This window comes from Anolis sagrei, chromosome 1 (genome assembly GCF_037176765.1).
Source record: "Anolis sagrei isolate rAnoSag1 chromosome 1, rAnoSag1.mat, whole genome shotgun sequence".
In the NCBI taxonomy this organism is placed as follows: domain Eukaryota; kingdom Metazoa; phylum Chordata; class Lepidosauria; order Squamata; family Dactyloidae; genus Anolis; species Anolis sagrei.
The window spans coordinates 342,856,542-342,875,307 of record NC_090021.1 but is presented as its reverse complement, the minus strand read 5'-3'; the positions used below and the strand labels follow the sequence as shown (position 1 = coordinate 342,875,307).

Here is an 18,766-nt window from a genome sequence, read left to right as displayed (position 1 = left end):
GGTGTGCTGCGCGTGCGCAGTGAGGAGAAAGCGGGGCGACGCGGTGGCGGCGGTGGAGGAGAGGGCGAGGGTCGGTTCCCGGGCTGATGGCCCAGAGGAAGGGGCAGGTGAGCCAGGGGAGCCGGAGAAGGAGGAGGAGGAGAAGGAGGGGAGGCCTCCAAAGGGAGAGAGGGAGGCGGGGAGGCGGAGGGGTGGGCCTGCTCGTCGGCCTCAGTCCCTCAGGCGAGAGGCAGGCTTCCCTCAGGCGCCTCAGGGAGTAGGCCTCACAGGGGCCCCATAGGGAAGAAGGGAAGGGAAGGAAAGGAGGGATACCAGGATTCCTCGTATTAGTTATGGTTCATGTTACTGTCATTATAGATTACTTGTTTTCTTATATGTAATAAATTATATATATATATATATATAGTAAATTACTTTTTATATTAAATATTGTATTATGTATTTGTATAGTATGTGTTTTATATTATATATTATTTTACATTATATATTATAATATATATACTATAAAAATATATACTACAAAATATATAATAATATAAAAAGTAATACATATAGTATTATTATTATTATTATTAACTTTAATTTGTACCCCGATAGCCTCTCCCGAAGGACTCGATGCGGCTTACAAAGGCCAAGGCCTCACAACACAACAATACACTCAAAGCAAATTAAAACAATTAAAGCAGTATTAAAACAACAAAACCACAAGCAATAAACAATACATCAAAACACAATAAAACTGGGCCAGGCCAGAGTAAAGGGTACAGGATTAAAAGTGCTGATGTGACAGGTGATGTTATAGGGCAAGTGCAGAGTGCGCCAGTCTTAAATTCTAATAAAGTGCTTCTGGGACTTGGTATAGGAGATTTCCTATTCTGGGAAGGCACATCGGAACAGCCAGGTCTTCAAGTTCTTTCTGAAGACTGCCAATGTAGGGGCCTGTCTAAGATCTTTGGGGAGAGTGTTCCAGAGACGGGGGGCCACCACGGAAAAGGCTCTGTCTCGTGTCCCCACCAAACGTGCTTGCGACGCAGGCAGGACCACGAGCAGGGCTTGCGACGCAGGCGGGACCACGAGCATAGTAAATACATATACTACAAAATATATAATATAAAAAGTAGTACATATAGTAAATATATATACTATAAAATATATAATATAAAATATAAAAAGTAATATATATATATATTGTATTTTACTTTTTTTATTAAATAATGTATTATATATTTGTATAGTATGTGTTTTATATTATATATTATTCTACATTATATATTATAATATATATACTATAAAATATATAATATATAATATAAAAAGTAATACATATACTAAATATATATAATATAAAAAGTAATACATATATATTGTATATTACTTTTTATATTAAATATTGTATTATGTATTTGTATAGTATGTGTGTTATATTATATATTATTTTACATTATATATTATAATATATATATACTATAAATATATATACTATAAAATATATAAGATAACAAGTAATACATATATATATTGTATATTACTTTTTATATTAAATATTGTATTACGTATTTGTACAGTATGTGTTTTATATTATATATTATTTTACATTATATATTATAATAGATATACACTATAAAATATATAATATAAAAAGTAATACATATATATATTGTGTATTACTTTTTGTTAAATATTGTATTATGTATTCGTATAGTATGTGTTCTATATTATATATTATTTTACATTATATATTATAGTATATATATACTATAAATATATATACTATAAAATATATAAGATAAAATAATATATATATACTGTATATTACTTTTTATATTAAATATTATATTATGTATTTGTATAGTATGTGTTTTATATTATATATTATTTTACATTATATATTATAATATATATACTATAAAATATATAATAAATAATATAAAAAGTAATACATATAGTAAATATATATACTATAAAATATATAATATAAAAATATACATATATATATATTGTATATTACTTTTTATATTAAATATTGTATTATGTATTTGTATGGTATGTGTTTTATATTATATATTGTATTATGTATTTGTATGGTATGTGTTTTATATTATATATTATTTTACATTGTATGTTATAATATATATACTATAAATATATAATATAAAAATTAATACATATATATATATATTGTATATTACTTTTTATATTAAATATTATATTATATGTTCGTATAGTATGTGTTGAGACTCAGCATTCTGGCACCATACCTACTACTAGTAGTAGGAGAAGAAGGAGTGATGCAGATATTATATATACTGTATATATATATATATATATATATATATATATATATATATATAATATGTTTTATAGTATATATATTTACTATATGTATTACTTTTTATATTAGTACTTTTTATACACGGTAGTCCACGCTCTGGTCACATCCCGTATAGATTACTGCAACGCGCTCTACGTGGGGCTGCCCTTGAAGACTGCCCGGAAGCTCCAGATGGTCCAGCGCTCGGCAGCCAGGTTGCTAACGGGAGCAGCTCTCAGGGAGCACACCACTCCTCTGTTGAGCCAGCTCCACTGGCTGCCAATCCCCTACCGGACACAATTCAAGGTGCTGGCACTAGCCTACAAAGCCCTAAACGGTTCCGGCCCCACCTACCTCTCCGAACGCATCTCCTCCTACGAACCGACACGGACACTAAGATCGTCCGGGGAGGCCCTGCTCTCGGTTCCGCCTGCATCGCAGGCGCGGCTGGCGGGAACGAGAGACAGGGCCTTCTCGGTGGTGGCCCCTCGGTTATGGAATGCCCTACCAAGTGACATCAGACAGGCCCCTTCACTGCTGGCATTTAGGAAGAAGCTCAAAACCTGGCTCTTCGAGCAAGCGTTCGGCTAATCAGCGCAATTGCACACAGAATGACGGTAAACTGAATATAGGAACGGCTTAAGGATATGAGACTGGATCTTGTTTGAGATCGAGGCATTGTATGAATGTTGTGTGTTTGCTATTGTGTATGTTATGTTTTAATTGTTAATGTGTGGTAATTAATTCTGTGTAAACCGCATTGAGTCACCTATTATAGGTTGAGAAACGCGGTATAGAAATAAAGCAAATAAATAAATAATAGTACTTCTCGTGTTCTTCTACTAATTGCACGAACCTCTTTGCTTTTTGATGAGTCAATGAACGCAAACTTAGTTTTACAAAAAGAAGAAATAATGTGTATAAATTGCCTCCAAGCTATGTCTCTAAGGTGTGTATGAAACATTAATGAATTTCATGTTTAGACTTGAGTCTCATCTCCAAGATATTTCATTAGATTATTATATGCAAATACAGGTATTCCAAAATCTGAAACGTTTCTTGTCCCAGGTGTTTCAGGTAAGGGAGACTCCGCCTCTTCTCCCTGTGGAAGCTGGCATGGCTCCCTGACATGGAGAAAGGCAACATATACATCATAAATCAGTCAAGTAAATAAAATAAATGAATAAATACATAAAACAACACACCCAGGAAAAAGAGAAGATGGGGAATTGAAGTATCTCCTTCCCCAAAATGCCTTCTCAGAGGGCTCTCCCTCCCCGCAAATATCCTCAGGAGGAATCCTTTTTTGGGAGGCAAAGAAGAGTGAAAATCGTCTAGCAAGCATTTATTTCTTTGACTATTTAAATTCTACCTTATATCTGCATGTTCTGTTCTGTTGATTACATACAGTAGGATGCATTTATGGACTTTAAGCCTAGGTTGGATTGATGGTTATCTTTGCTTAGGGGAAGGAAAAACCCCAAGAGGTTGAGGAAAGGAAACATAGCCAAATGGCTGGGCAGTAAAACCAAAGGGAAACATTGGGTTGCACACAAAATTAGGGCTGTATCTGTGTCTAAATCAAAGAATAATCTTTGTTGATCCCAGAGAGCTCTCAAATCTCTTTTTGTCCCTGAGATGTTGGATAAGCATTAATTTGTTTCAGCACAGCTATTTGAGAGTGTTGTGGCTACAGTCCCATGTTTTAAAGTGTCTCATTCTCAGTCCTTATTTTGTATAAAGTTGTTGGGTTTTTTTGGTCGTGTCTGGAGCGATTTGAGAAATTGCAAGTCGCTTCTGGTGTGAGAGAATTGGAGGTCTGCAAGGACGTTGCCCAGGGGACACTAGAATGTTTTGATGGGAGGCTTCTCTCATGTCCCTGCATGGAGATCTGGAGCTGACAGAGGGAGCTCATCCATGCTCTCCCCGGATTCGAACCTGCGACCTGTGGGTCTTCAGTCCTGCCGGCACAGGGGTTTAACCCGCTGTGCTACTGGGGGCTCCATCTGTATAAAGTAAGAGTGTGTGTGTATATATTATTGTTTCTGAAAGGAAACTCCAGATCAGTGGTTCTCAACGTGGGGTCCCCAGATGTTTTTGGCCTTCAACTCCCAGAAATCCTAACAGCTGGTAAACTGGATGGGATTTCTGGGAGTTGTAGGCCAAAAACATCTGGGGACCCCAGGTTGAGAACCACTGCTCTAGATAGATATCTTTCAGAGCCTTTGCTCTGGATGATAGCATACTATATAACTCGGAGCAAGGACATTTTGTATGTGGGGGGGGGGGGGCACACCCTTTTGTCATTGTGTACATGGCAGGCAGCCTGTACATGGAAGGACAGAGTGCAAAAGGTTGAGTTCCCCCTTGAATTTGATGTCCTGTGAGTGGAGGCAGGATGTGAACACAGAAATGACTGTAAGAGCTCTTTGGCTTTGGTATCTGCTGCCTTGGGAGTCAGATAAAGTAGTCTTCTTTGGAGGTTTTTCAAGCAGAGGCGAGATGGCCATCAGTTGGGAGTGTTTAATTCTCTGGTTCCGCCTGCCACTGTTAAAAGCCTTAAAGGGGTTGTGTTGGACTCATCGCTGACGATGGAGGCCCAGATCACTGCCAGAAGGAAGCAGGCCTTTTTTCATCTTCGCCAGGCAAGGAAATTGGCATCCGACCTTTCGGTAGAAGCATTGGCAACGGTCATCCACGCAACAGTCACCATGAGGTTGGACTGTCGCAACGGCTTATATGCCGGCCTTCTGAAGTCAACAACCCAAAAGATTCGGATGGTCCAAAATGCGGCGGCCAGGCTGCTAGCGGGATCATCTCTAAGATCCCATATGACACCGATTCTGCAACAACTGCATTGGCTACCAAGAGAACATCGGATCTCTTACAAGATACTGATCCTGACTTTTAAAGCCCAAAATGGCCAAGGACCTTTATATCTTAGGGACCGCCTCATTCCTTTTTTCCATCAGTATTTACCTCGATCCACCCAGGAAATTCTCCTATACATCCTGGGCCCTAGGGAGGTACACCTGGAAGCTACAAAGCATAGAGCTTTTTCGACCTATGCTCCAATTCTGTGGAACTCATTGCCTCCATATATTAGAGGCATATATGTCGGAGTTGCGACCTTTTGTAAAGGCGTTCAAGACTTGGCTGTTTGGTTGTGCATTTAAGTAAAGTGATCAGATCTAATTTGCCAAATAGTCACTGTTGAATGTTTTTTATGTGGAAGGATTTTATATTTATTTACTATATTTGTATATCGTCTTTCTCAGCCAATTGGCGACTCAAAGCGGTTTCCAACAAATCAGTATACATAAAACATAATAGATTAAAAACATTAAACAGTATAAGAACATCACAAAAACAATAAAAGCAACACCATCAGCATCTCATTCTCAAGCATTGTCCAATTCATATTGTGTAAATGCTATTTTAAATTGTAAGTCGCTCGGTGGAGAGCGACTAATTAAGAAGTGAAGTGAAGTTTTGATGATGTTCTGCCTGGAAGCAGATTGGCTGGCTCCTAGGATCTCTTCCAATTGAGGATTTTATGACTATAGTCGATTTACTGTCTAAGTATATCTTTTAAAGGGAGCAAAAGCATGAGATTTGTGGGGAGTATTTCTCCCCTTTTTGTAGGGATAGGGATTTTCTTTCATCTTACTGTTTAATGTTCAGTGTCTTTCTGGGTACTGGAAACAGGTGTTGAAAGAGGAGAATGGGGTTCCTGGCCTGACTTGTAGGTTAGACGGCATATGGCAGAGGAAGACGTGTGGGAGCAGAGGGGAGATTGGCAGGAGTTGTGTGGTGCAGACATTTGGGTGGAAGTTGTGAGGCAGGTGGGTGGTGGTCTAGATGCCCATGGAGATCACATGAGATGTAAAAATAACCTTGCTCCAGGTTTGCCAAACACATTTCTGTTTGGTGGCCCTGCGAAACAAGGCAGAACAAGATTCAGATTTGCATGCTCTCCCTGCACTGCCTAGATGGCTCCAGGATTGTTTACCTTGTTTCCCTGAAACTGGGCTCATTTGTGTGAGATTGACTTATTAAAAACAGAAAAGCCCTGACTGAGCCACCTTCAGACATTGTGGTTTGAATCAAGATAACTCTGGAACTTCTTTGTGCCTGTTGTAAATGAGAGTCCCTGGTTTATCAACCCTTGCTGAGTCTCACCCCAGCTCTCCGACATCTATATTGCATTGAACCACAGCTTAGCAATGTGTACAGATATGGGTGTTAAAGAAGAGGCACTTCTGTAATCTTTTGGGCTCAGGGCCAGGCAGTCTAATAATCTGAGCAGTGATGGGATTGTTGTGGATCACAAGTCTGACAATTAACAGTTATGTTCATTTCAAAACACTCTTTTGCTGTTCCTTGTTTTCCAAATTCTCTAAGCAACAATGCTATAATTGCCGCTGGCTGAAGTGCAGCTTGTAGTATCTAAATAGTAGATAAAGTTTCGGGGTTCGGTGCCATCTGTACGCAGATGATGCCCAACTCTGTCACTCCTTCTCACCTCCTCCTAAGGTGAGTCCCAAACTGGTGCTTGGCAGCCGTTACAGACTGGATGAGAGCGAACAAATTGAAATTGAATCCAGACAAGATGGAGGTCCTCCTGGTCAAGTTGTAAGGTGGGGACGAGAGACAGGGCCTTCTCAGTGGTGGCCCCTCGGCTCTGGAACGCCCCTCCTGCAGATATTAGATCGACCCCCCTCCTTGCTGGCATTCCGGAAGAAAGTAAAGACCTGGCTGTTTGAACAGGCATTCGACTAAGCAGTGTGATTGATTGACTATCGGATAATGAGTTTGGATTCTGATTTCATTGACGAGACCTGATAGATTTGTTATATTGATGTAGTGATGTATTGATATTGATGTTTAATGATTTGTGATGCTATTGCTTTTAAATGCTTGATGATTTTGTATTGTGTATACCTAAATTGTTGTAAACCGCTCTGAGTCGCCTAAGGGCTAGGAAGAGCAGTATACAAATAAAGTAAATAAATAAATAATAATAAATAAGGCCAAACAGGGTATAGGCTTACAGCCTGAAGATGCAGGTTCGCAGCTTGGGAGTGATCCTGGACTCATTGCTGAACTTGGCACCCCAGATCTCAGCAGTGGCCAGAGGAGCTTTCGCACAGTTAAAACTTGTACGCTAGCTGCACCCATATCTTGGGAGGTCTGACTTGGCCACAGTGGTCCATGCTCTGGTTACATACCAAATAGACTACTGTAATGCACTCTATGTGGGGTTGCCTCTGAAGACTGCCTGGAAGCTTCAGCTAGTCCAACTCTCAGCAGCCAGTCTGCTAGCGGGGTGCAGGGAGCGCACAACTCCCTTGCTACACTAGCTCCACTGGCTTCCGATTAGCTTCCGAGCACAATTCAGAGTGCTGGTTTTGACCTATAAAGCCCTGAACGGCTCTGGCTCAGCTTACAAGTCCAAACGCGTCTCCCCCTATAAACCGTCAAGGGCCTTAAGATCTTCTGGGGAGGCCCTGCTCTCGGTCCCGCCACCATCGCAGTCACGTTTGGTGGGGACGAGAGACAGGGCCTTCTCCATGGTGGCTCCCAAAGCTGTAGAACTCTCTCCCTAAGGAGGTTATATCTGTCCCTTCCCTCCTGACTTTTCGCAAGAAGCTTAAATCCTGGCTGTGGGAGCAAGCCTTTGTAAAACAGATTTTATGGACCGTAATTTGGACTGATTTGGGGGATGTTTTAAACCTGGCAAACTGTTTTTAATGTATATTTATAATCATTTTATGTAATTGTGTATTTTATTCCTGTTTTTACATTGTATTGTCATCGAATTGTTGCCTGTTGGTAGCGGTCCTGAGTCCCTCCTCGGGGGTCGAGAATAGGACGGGATATAAATGTTCTAAATAAATAAATAAAGTTGTGCAGATGTTGGGATATGTTGAAAAAGGACAGCCTAAAAAGAGGGGCTGTTTCATAGCGCCAGGATAGCAGAAGGTATCGTCTCTCTCTCAAACATCTAACAGTATCTATCCTTTCTATTCCCTAGCTCTGCAGATCATAGCACAAACATCCTAACGTTAATGTATTTAAAATAACTTGGCCAAGCAAAAACAACACACAATTTTTATGCTAATATTTTGTTTTGTTAATCTTATGGTTATGTTGTTTTTTTACTTTGTATGTTTTGTGATGTTACCTGAGTCCCCTTGGGGAGATGGAGTGGTATATAAATAAAGTATTATTATAATATTATTATATTATTATTATATTATTATTATTACTACAAAAGCATTGTCATTGGCTTTGCTGCATGAAATAAACTTCTGGTAGGCATTCTCAGTTACTACACATGTAACTTGTGATCTGTTTAGCACTTTTGTTCCAGCTGCTTAATTAAAACCTTTAAATGAACCCAGTCTTAAGCTGTAGTTTGATGCACAATTAACTGGGAGCATCCCTCTTAAATTGACTTACTTCTGAGTAGGTACAGGTGGGGATATAGGACGGGTTATGGCCGTTATTGCCTCTTGGCAAACTGCTGCAACAGACTGTTAATTTCTGACTTCTTCCAGCTTACTTTTTTGGCTTACTTCTCTCTTAATGCTGTCTTCACTTCTGTGAAGATTTCCTTACATTTAGAACAGGCAAGTTTGCCAGGAATACATTCCTCTGTTCTGTTTGCTCTCTGACGTGTCTTGGTAGTATGTCCTTCCAAGTGACCTGCCAAAGTCAGGTTTGCTTTGATTGAAAATCCTCTCTGCAAAAAGGGCTGGCTGTGCTGGAATGAAAGCTAGGGAAAACATTCCTGGAGGCTTTTGTTTACTTGATAGAATTTTGTTTATAAAAAAATGGAAACAAAGGATGGAGAGAGGGTGGACTGTGACTTGGAAGACCAGGGTTCGGGTCCCCTCTCATCCATGAGAACCCAGTGAGTGACCCTGAGCAAATCGCTCTCAGCCTCAGAAGGAAGGCAGAGGCAAAGGCAAACTCCCTCTGAGGAAGCCTTGCCCAGAAAACCCAGTGATAGCTTCACCTTAGGGGCTCTGTGAGTCAGGAATGACTTCAAAGCTTTCAGCAGCAGAAAGAAAAGGCCAACAGAGTAAATTATTTGTTCGTTGTTGTAGATGTGGTCTGTTTAGTTGTGTTCTTCTGCCCTGGACTTTTAAAGACCAACATATAAACAAGTATTTTGATTCTTGTGGGTAGGGATGAGTTTTTCTCTATAAAAATGTCAATTAATGGCTTGTTGTGCTTATTTCTATCCTTCTAGGGAAAGGTTGAGAACTTCATCTCATGAGCATAAGCCAGTTTAGGAAGTATCCCCACCCAGTCTTGGGGGAGGGAGATTCTGTAGACACCCTTTGCACCCCACGCCTCATTCCCTGAATCTCAGGCCATTTCCTCTCCTCAGCTTGGGGAACCAGTTGCATTTCTGTGCAGACAGTATGTGTGGGGCATGAGCTAGTCAGGGACAGGGGTGGGCATTGTGTTTCCACATTGTCTGCCTCAGTGAGAGAGTTGGATGCTCATTTCTTAGCCTTGAGCCCAGGCCCTCCAAGACTCCCTGATAGTTTTAAGCCTTCTTTTATTGCTGCTCTTTTTTGGGATGTTATCTTTGGCTTTAAATATTAAACATTTTATTCTTGTGCCCTTTATTTGTCTGAGTCACACTGAGCATTGTGGAGAAGGCGGGATGAATGGTTTTCTGGCCTTCACCGTCCCCTCCGGTCATCTAGTCCCCTTTCACTGTGTTAGTGGGAGATTATGCCATAAGGACCTCTTCTGAATAAATCTTGCCAACAAGCCCTGTGATAGGTTTGCCTTAGGGCAGTGGTTCCCAACTTTTTTTTGACCAGGGACCACTTTGACTAAGGACCACGCTCCAATATTAGTACCAAAAGGATTACAAATAAGTTTTTGGTCAACTTTATAGATTTGGTTTTGTTATTTGGGGTGCTGATTCAGAAAACTGCATTGGAGAGACCACATCAGCTCTAGTTTCTGATACAGAACATATACCATCCAGTAGTCGCCATCTGCTTGCCCACTGAAAACCATATTTAATAATCTAGAGCTGACGGAATATAATAATAATAATAATAATAATAATAATTTATTTATACCCTGCTACCATCTCCCCCAGTGGCGCAGTGGGTTAAAGCACTGAGCTGCTGAGCTTGTTGATCGAAAGGTCGCAGGTTCGATTCCGGGGAGCGGCGTGAGCTTCTGCTGTCAGCCCTAGCTTCTGCCAACCTAGCAGTTCGAAAACATGCAAATGTGAGTAGATCAATAGGTACCGCTCCGGCGGGAAGGTAAGGGCACTCCATGCAGTCATGCCGGCCACATGACCTTGGAGGTGTCTACGGACAACGCTAGCTCTTCGGCTTAGAAATGGAGATGAGCACCACACCCCAGAGTCAGACATGACTGGACTTAATGTCAGGGGACTACCTTTACCTTTACCCCTACCATCTCCCCAAGGGACTCGGTGCGGCTTCCATGAGGCCGAGCCCACAATACATCACCAAAAAAAAACAAAAAAACCAACAACAGCAGTAATACAAAACAATATAATAAAGCTCATAAACAAAAAAATAGGCAGTAAACATCGACAATATCACAGTAACATTTAAAAACCAATGGCTGGGCCAAATGTAATAGTTAAATTTTTTAAAATAATGCTGGACAAGACCAGGTGCAATATAACTAGGTTATAATTTTGGAAAAGAATGGGGCGTACAGACAGTATAGTAGTGATTTTTTGTGGGTAGTCAGCCTCTCCCCTCCTGACATCCCAGTTGCCTCGGGTTTCGCGGGACCAGTCGTTCCCATTGTCATGTGGTTTTGTGGCAGTGGTGTAGTAATGGTGAGGCCGCAGATCATACGCTTGTTCTTGAGGACCACAGGTTGGGAACCACTGCCTTATAGTCACTATAGGTCAGAAACATACTTGAAAGCAACTTCATTTCATCTAGGAAGAATAGAAATTCCATGTGTCTGTCTGTGTTTTTACCAAAGCTGTAAAAACATCTCAGAATCATTCAGTGGTCACTGAACATTTAGGACTTAGATCATCAGACCCTGGGGCCCCATGTTTTAAACTATGTCTTATTTTTACTTATCTCTGTAGAAATTCTACCTTTTCTCAAACAACTTAAAATAATAATCAACCAATGTATAATAAGTCCCTTTCTTTCCTAGTTCAGAACGTTCATTCACATTGACAGCATTTTGCCCTTTACAGTGAACTAAAATAGCTGTTCTTTCTCAATAAATAATTAAAATGAAAAGTCGGTTCCTTGCTGGTTAATCTTCTCCTAACTGCTATTATATATGTGTGCAGCCCAGTTGTATTCACATTTAATGAGAAGGAAGTCTTCATGTTTAGAAAGGCTTACCTAAAGCAAAGCAGCCTAAAATTACAGCCTTAAGGTAAGGAAAGTAATCTCCATAGTTTTCTATGTTGTTGGACATGGTGTCTATGCTTATTTGACAGAAATTAAAAACTTCATTCCTACCCAGTGCCATAAGATTTCAGGACAGCATGTAGGCAAAAGTAATTTAAATACCCTAATACATATAATATGAATTAAACAACCTAAAGAAACTGAATAATTGCAAACCCTGTAGAAACCATACCTTTCAGCTGCTTCAGGCCAAGTTTCTTGGACCCAGGAGGCTTTGGTAAAGTGCTTTTTGATCTTGGTGCTGAATTGTGGTCCCACATAGGCTTCTAAGGAGAGCACATTTCCAAACCATGGTCCCAAAATGGGAAAAACTGCAAAGTACTTCTCCCAGTGAACCTTCACGCAATTCTCTGCTTAGGCTTAAAATATTGTGAGCCACTTCTACATTTGTATTTTATATTTCTAGATTCTATACTTAAACAGTACTTATTGCTATTGTACTTTATGAGACCTGTTTGTTTATCCTTGCCATAAAATCTATTTTATATGCACCTTTAAACTATGATTTGCTATTTTATTGTGCTGTGTTTTTATGATTGCATATGGCATTGAATAGCTGCCTTTGATTTTATGATTGTATATGGCATTGCCTTTGTACTTGGAAGCCTCCCTGAGTCCCTCCGGGGAGAGAGGAAGGGTTAGAAATAAAATTTTATTATGATTTATTATTATTAAAATATTGTGATAGCTGAAAATAACAGTAAGCTATTAGATACTTTTTCCTGCCATTACATTTTCTAGCATTTTTTCTGGAGTTGTGAAACCGTCTGTTCCTGGAGGAGTGACAACTGAAATTCAAAGCATGTACTGCCCACGCATGATACGTTTTTTTTTTCAGTCTCTGAATGAAGTGATAGATTCTTCTCATCTTTTTTTTATTATTTTTAATTAAATTTTTATTAGGGCTTTTTTTAGTGGTTGTACATCAATAAGATGTTGATCATTGACATACTGGATTAACTTTAAAAGAAGGACAGTTTGGGAGGGATAGGGACGGGGGAGAAGGGAAAAAGGGGAGGGAGAGGGAGAAAAAAAACTATCTATGGAGTAGGGTAGGGTACTGTGGGTCGGACTTTGTGGGGTGTCCCTTATCTAACCATGGACGGAGGGGGGAGGGGTTGTGCATGGTTGGAAAGTGGGACGTGAAGTGTGTTAGTATGAAGCTAGCTTATCCCCTTTAATCATTTGTTGCCCCCATATTTTGGTTAGTATTTGTGTGGTCTTCCACTTTAGATTTTCCATCTTCTTTCCTTCTTCTCCGTTCACCTTTTCTACTCTTGATTTCCTCCTAAATATTTCCTGATTGGAGACCAATCAGTGTTACTGCTCCCAGTCCTCTGTTTGATTTTTATATATTGAGTCAAAGTGTCCATGTTCATTATGTCCATCAACTTTAGTTTCCAATCATCCACTTTTGGAGTTTCTTCGCTCTTCCACTTACTTGCCAGTACTAATCTTGCAGCGGTCGCCATGTGGAAAAAGAGTTTATCTTTGTTCTTGTCTATTTCGAAATCGAAGATTCCTAATAGATAGTACTCTGCTTTTTTCTCTATTCTTAACTCCAGTGTTTTAGTCGTTATTTCATGTATCTCTTGCCAAATTTTTTTAACCTTTTTGCAGTTCCACCATAGGTGGAAAAAAGTGCCTCTGTTGTCCATACATTTCCAGCATTTTTCATTAACATTTTTGTAATATTTAGCCAGTTTGCTCGTTGTTAAGTACCATTGGTACAGCATTTTGATCCAGTTTTCTCTTAGGATTCTTCTCATCTTTTTAAAAGAAGAGCCTTGGGAAAGGGTTCTCCTTGTTGGGTACAACATTCTTCTCCCTTTCCTCTTTCATCTAGATTGGTGTAATAAGGGTTTTACTTTTGTTCTGAAACATTGCTTAGGATGCCTTTCCCAGGCAGAGTCACTGGGAACTGAATTTATTTTGCCTTTTCAATTACAGCCCTGCTCTGACTGGTTGCTGTCATTTAGCCCACACCTTAGTTAGAGATTACTAAGTGGTACCCTTAGAAGCAGTGTGGGAGGATCCCCACATCAAAGACTGACAGGTAGTGTGTCCATCTTGATTAAAATGTGCAGATGATGCCTCCCCCAAGCCTTTGGTCCTGCAAAGTTAGGGATTATCGCAGAAGCAATGCCTGACCCTCAGGGATGGGATGGGAAAGGCTTTTTTGACACACCCTAATTGCAGACTTTTGCAGTTGTCCAGGGTAGGAGGCCTTTCTTTTGCATTGCAATGTGATATAAAGGTGTTGGGATTTTGAAGAATTGCTATCTAGGTGTATGGACATTGTTTCAAGAGAGGAGGCTTTGTTGGTTTAGAAGCCTTAGTGTCAACAGCTTTTTGAATCCACCACAAAGGTGAGGACTTTGCTTGATAAGGCTGCTTTAACGATGGCAGGGGCTGAGCTAGGTAGACCTTTCCATTTCTCCAAATACAGGATTCTAATCCTCCCTAGGATTATTAGGTTGGTTTGCCAAGGAGGTCTACAGAAGAAGGACTGCGAGAAGCATCTATGGCTGTTCCCTCATCCAATGGGGTTCAGGTTTGGTAGGGGCTCTTCCCTTACTCTTCCTGGTTGGTCTTTGAGAATAGATAAGATGGTTATTTTATGGTCTTGAGGGTTTGTGGAACTTGGGTTGTGCAGGCACAGTAATGGAGAGGACAGCTGGAGAGTATCCGATATCAACTGAGCAATGCAGCTTCTCTTTGTAAGTAGTGGGAAAGATGATCGCTCTCCTTGGGTGCTGATCTGAGATAGGCCTCTATTGAAGTTGGATTGGCAATATTTGGCTCCCTCACAGTTGGCGAAGGTTCTTTGGACGTGTTTGAACCAGTGAATTGAAAACTTGACGTTGGCAGGCTGTTCTTTGTGCATGTTTGAGAGCGAGGGAGCTTGCGTGCATGAAACTGAATTGCCTTGCTCTAGTCTGCAGTATCATATCAGAAGGACTGACAGGTTTTGAACAGCATTGCAAAGTCTGCTTTCAAAGGGCTGTCATTACTTGCTTTTGAAATCAGTATGAAGGGAAAACTCTACAATCAACATCGTCTAAACTGATGAAAATGGAGAGGAAATCAAGCTCAGATATTGCAGATTTTTTTTTACACAGCTCTTGGCATGTCTTTAGAACATGAAATGATTCTTTCTGGCGTCCTTTTTGGCTAAAGGGTTATAGGTACTTCACATAAACCTATTTATTTTCTATCAAGTTTTTCAGATTGCAGTTCAGACTACAGGATTAAACTTGAGCACTAAATAGTTCCAGGGCTTTATCTAGAGTTCCTCTGCCCAAAATGGATCTTTCTCCTCATGACATTCTGCTCGTACCTTGCATGTGGCAGAATAAGTTCAGTTACCCTTTGGAGTTGCACAGGAGCTTGGGCAGTTTTTCCCATCTACTCTGAATTGGTATGCTCAGGCAGATTTGTAAGGGAAAAAAAGTAATTGTGGTGTCAAACCAGTCTTGATTTTGATTCTCAGTGTCAACCGAGACAGACAGTTATTTATTATTCGTATAAAGTTTTGCACATCCTTTTGTGTATGAGATGGTTCTGTCTCTGATGCTTTAGCATCTTACTTCAGTTTTGGCCTTTGCTTTGGAAGTCTGGCCCCTTCTTTTGAGCCTTTGTTTCCTATGTTTTTAGTCTTCCTCAGTTCATCTAGAACAGTGTTTCTCAACCTTCCTAATGCCGTGACCCCTTAAAACAGTTCCTCATGTTGTGGTGACCCCCAACCATAACATTTTTGTTGCTACTTCATAACTATAATTTTGCTACTGTTATGAATCGTCAGGTAAATATCTGATATGCAGGATGTATTTTCATTCACAAATAACCAATACTCCCACATTTGAATACTGGTGGGTTGGGGGGGGGGTTGATTTTGTCATTTGGGAGTTGTAGGTGTTGGTATCTATAGTTAACCTAAAATCAGAGAACATTCCGAACTCCACCAACGATGGAATCGAACCAAACTTGGCACACAGAACTCCCATGACCAACAGAAAATACTGTAAGGGTTTGGTGGGCATTGACCTTGAGGCTTTGGAGTTGTAGTTCACCTACATCCTGGAAGCAGTGTGGACTCAAAACAATGATGGACCTGGACCAAACTTGGCATGAACACTCAATATGCCCAGATGTGACAACTGGGGGAGTTTGGGGGAAAATAGACTTGACATTTGGGAGTTGTAACTGATGGGATTTATAGTTCACCAACAATCATAGAGCATTCTGAACCCAGCCCACAATGGATCTGCACCAAACTTTGCACACAGAACTCCCATGACCAACAGAAAATACTGGAAGGGTTTGGTGGGCATTGAACTTGAGTTTTGGAGTTGTAGTTCAAGAAAGCGCTATAGACTCAAACAATGGTAAATCTAGACCAAACGTGGCACAAGCACTCAATATGCCCATATGTGAATACTGGTGGAGTTTGGGGAAAATAGACCTTGACATTTGGGAGTTGTAGTTTATTTATTTATTTATTTACATTATCCTTATCCCGCCCATATCAGCCCGCAGGCGACTCAAGGTGGTCTATATATCAGCACAATTCGATGCCATCAATGGGATTTGTAGTTTTCTGAACCCCACCAACGATAGAATTGGGCCAAACTTCCCACACAGAACCCCCATGACCAACAGAAAATACTGTGCTTTCTGATGGGCTTTGGTGACCCCTCTGACACACCCTCATGACCTCCCCCCCTAGGGGTCCCAACCCCCAGGTTGAGAACCACTGATCTAGAACATGGTAGAGGCGGCCACTGTGAGTTACTTTCTTTGGGAGATGATGGTGCTCTTCTGCTTTCACAGGCTACGTTATAACGGAACAAGAGGTGCTTTGATCGCTATGCAGAGTTCCGATCCTAAGGACGACAGCACTGATTTGAAAACCGAGAACATGGGTAAAGATAGTGAAGCCCAGAGCGAGCGTCCGGCAGATTTCGGCACCGAAATCATGAGCGTCACAGAGATGGAGCAGTCTCCGGATAATTCCCCCAGCGCTCAGCCCCAGGAGGAGGAGGAGGCCCAGGACAGCGAAGCGCCAGGCGCTGAGGCAGAGAAGACGGCTGACTCTGAGGACTCCTTCCCTTCTGAGTTTGACAAGTTCTGGAACGTAGTTGAAACCAATCCACAGGATTTCACAGGCTGGGTTTATCTCCTGCAGTACGTCGAGCAAGAGGTGAGTTTTTTCGTCTTTCTCCCCTCTGGTCTTGTTTTGCTGATAATTTGTTGTTTCAATATATGCTAGTTTTGCTCTTCAGTTCTCATCCCCAAGCTGCCCTGGACTGTCTCATCCTTGGCTGAAGCTGCAAAAGGTGTCCCCAGGTAAGCTTCGGAAGACACCCTGCAAGAAGCCCTTTGGGGGGGGGGGGGCAGTGTCCGAACAATAGAACTATCCTTCCTTCTTGCAGTGATTTAACAGTTAGCCTTAAGTATCCTCTGGATGCTCAGATCCCATTATAAAAATGATGTGGTAAAATGGCCAGTCCCTGATATAGAATGGCAAGGTTAAGGTTCGCTGCTTGGATTTCAACATTAATTTGAAACCTTGTATGGTTGAATCTGTGGGTGCAGAATCTTTGAGGATGGAAGGCCACCTGTCTATCACACCTTTTCCTGAATGATGGGGCTCATGGTAGCTTAACAAAAATGGAAAATAAAAAAAATTAAAAACACTAGCTATACCCACCATGCGTTCCCTCCGTTTCTCCTTTCTTTCTCTCCTTCCTTCCTTCCTTCCTTCCTTCCTTCCTTCCTTCCTTCCTTCCTTCCTCTTCTTCCTCTTCCTCCTCTTCCTCCTCTTCCTCCTCTTCCTCTTCTCTTCACCCCCCTTTTCTTTCCCTTCCTCTTTCTTCCCGTTCTTCCTTCTCTACCTATTCTTGGACTGCAACTCCCAGCAGTCCTCCTGATCCACCTATCTACCAACCTACCTATCTATCTCTATCTAATCTATCTATCTGGAGGATTCCTGGGAGTTGCAATCCAGGAATAGGAAATTGGAAATCTGCAGGGATTGGGATGCTCTCAAAGAAATCCAAGAAGAAGAAAGCTTGCATCTTGGAAGCAGTGCATTTAAATCCTCCTCTCCTAAAGGGCCTGGTCTAGGGAATGCGGGGAGTCCGAAAGAGAGTATAGATATGCTTTTATGCTGTTATGTGTTTTGTTTGCCAGAGGGAGTTGTTTTTGTGCATGCGCTGTAGTGTCTTTTTGATTTTTTAAGTCCCTTCCATTGTGTTTTTCAGTGTTTTTATGAGTGATGGTCACTCGTTGGCCTGATAGGTGTATTGTGTCCAAATTTCGTGTCAATTCATCCAGTGGTTTTTTAGTTATGTTAATCCCACAAACAACCATTACATTTTTATTTGTATAGATTTCCAGAGACCTAAGTAGAAGATATAAAAAGTTGTTACTAAAATGCCATTAAACTATCAGTAGAATTAAAACCATTTCAATTCATTAAAAGACACAAAAAGAACCTAATGATCGCCAAACAGCATACTGTTGAAAGCATTTGCAGTCAGTGCTTAGAACCTTGTTAGGAAAGAAAAGTTTTCACTTCCAAAGGCAAAGACAAGGACAGCAAGGAAGATTCTATCTTAGCCTTCCTGAATGTTGGTTCGAAGCCTTGTCCTTTCCCCCAGGTTTTAGGCTTTGTCAGTTCTCCAGAGCTAGGAGGCTGAAAGCCTGAACAACCACTGAAACCTCCCTTTGGAATCATGGCAGTTCTAAATTTCCACGTGGAGGATAACCTTCAAAAGTCACTTCCAACAGATTATGGAATCCTGGTCCTTGCTGACTTCTAGGGGTAAAGAGAAAGCTGCTGGCAAGTGTAATCCCTGTTGTGTTCTCCCCTTAAATGCCTGAGGGTGGGGAGCATTGCCCCTTTCCTCTCCTCTGTTACATTGTTCTGTCCTCTTTCTGGGTCACTGAATAGAATCACACTTAGAAGAGACCTCATGGGCCATCCAGTCCA

At 40.9% G+C, this 18,766-nt stretch overlaps 1 protein-coding gene across 1 annotated transcript in view; it reads left to right on the top strand.

Annotated features, from left to right (window-relative positions):
• The window catches only part of PRPF39 (pre-mRNA processing factor 39), a 56,132-nt gene continuing 37,366 nt past the window's right edge, over positions 1 to 18,766 (top strand). Inside the window, exons 1-2 of the mRNA XM_060788007.2 lie at positions 1 to 107; positions 16,603 to 16,972. Of these exons, the coding sequence (XP_060643990.2) occupies positions 16,640 to 16,972 (333 nt within the window). The 5' untranslated portion in view covers positions 1 to 107; positions 16,603 to 16,639. The remainder of the gene's footprint in view (positions 108 to 16,602; positions 16,973 to 18,766) is intronic.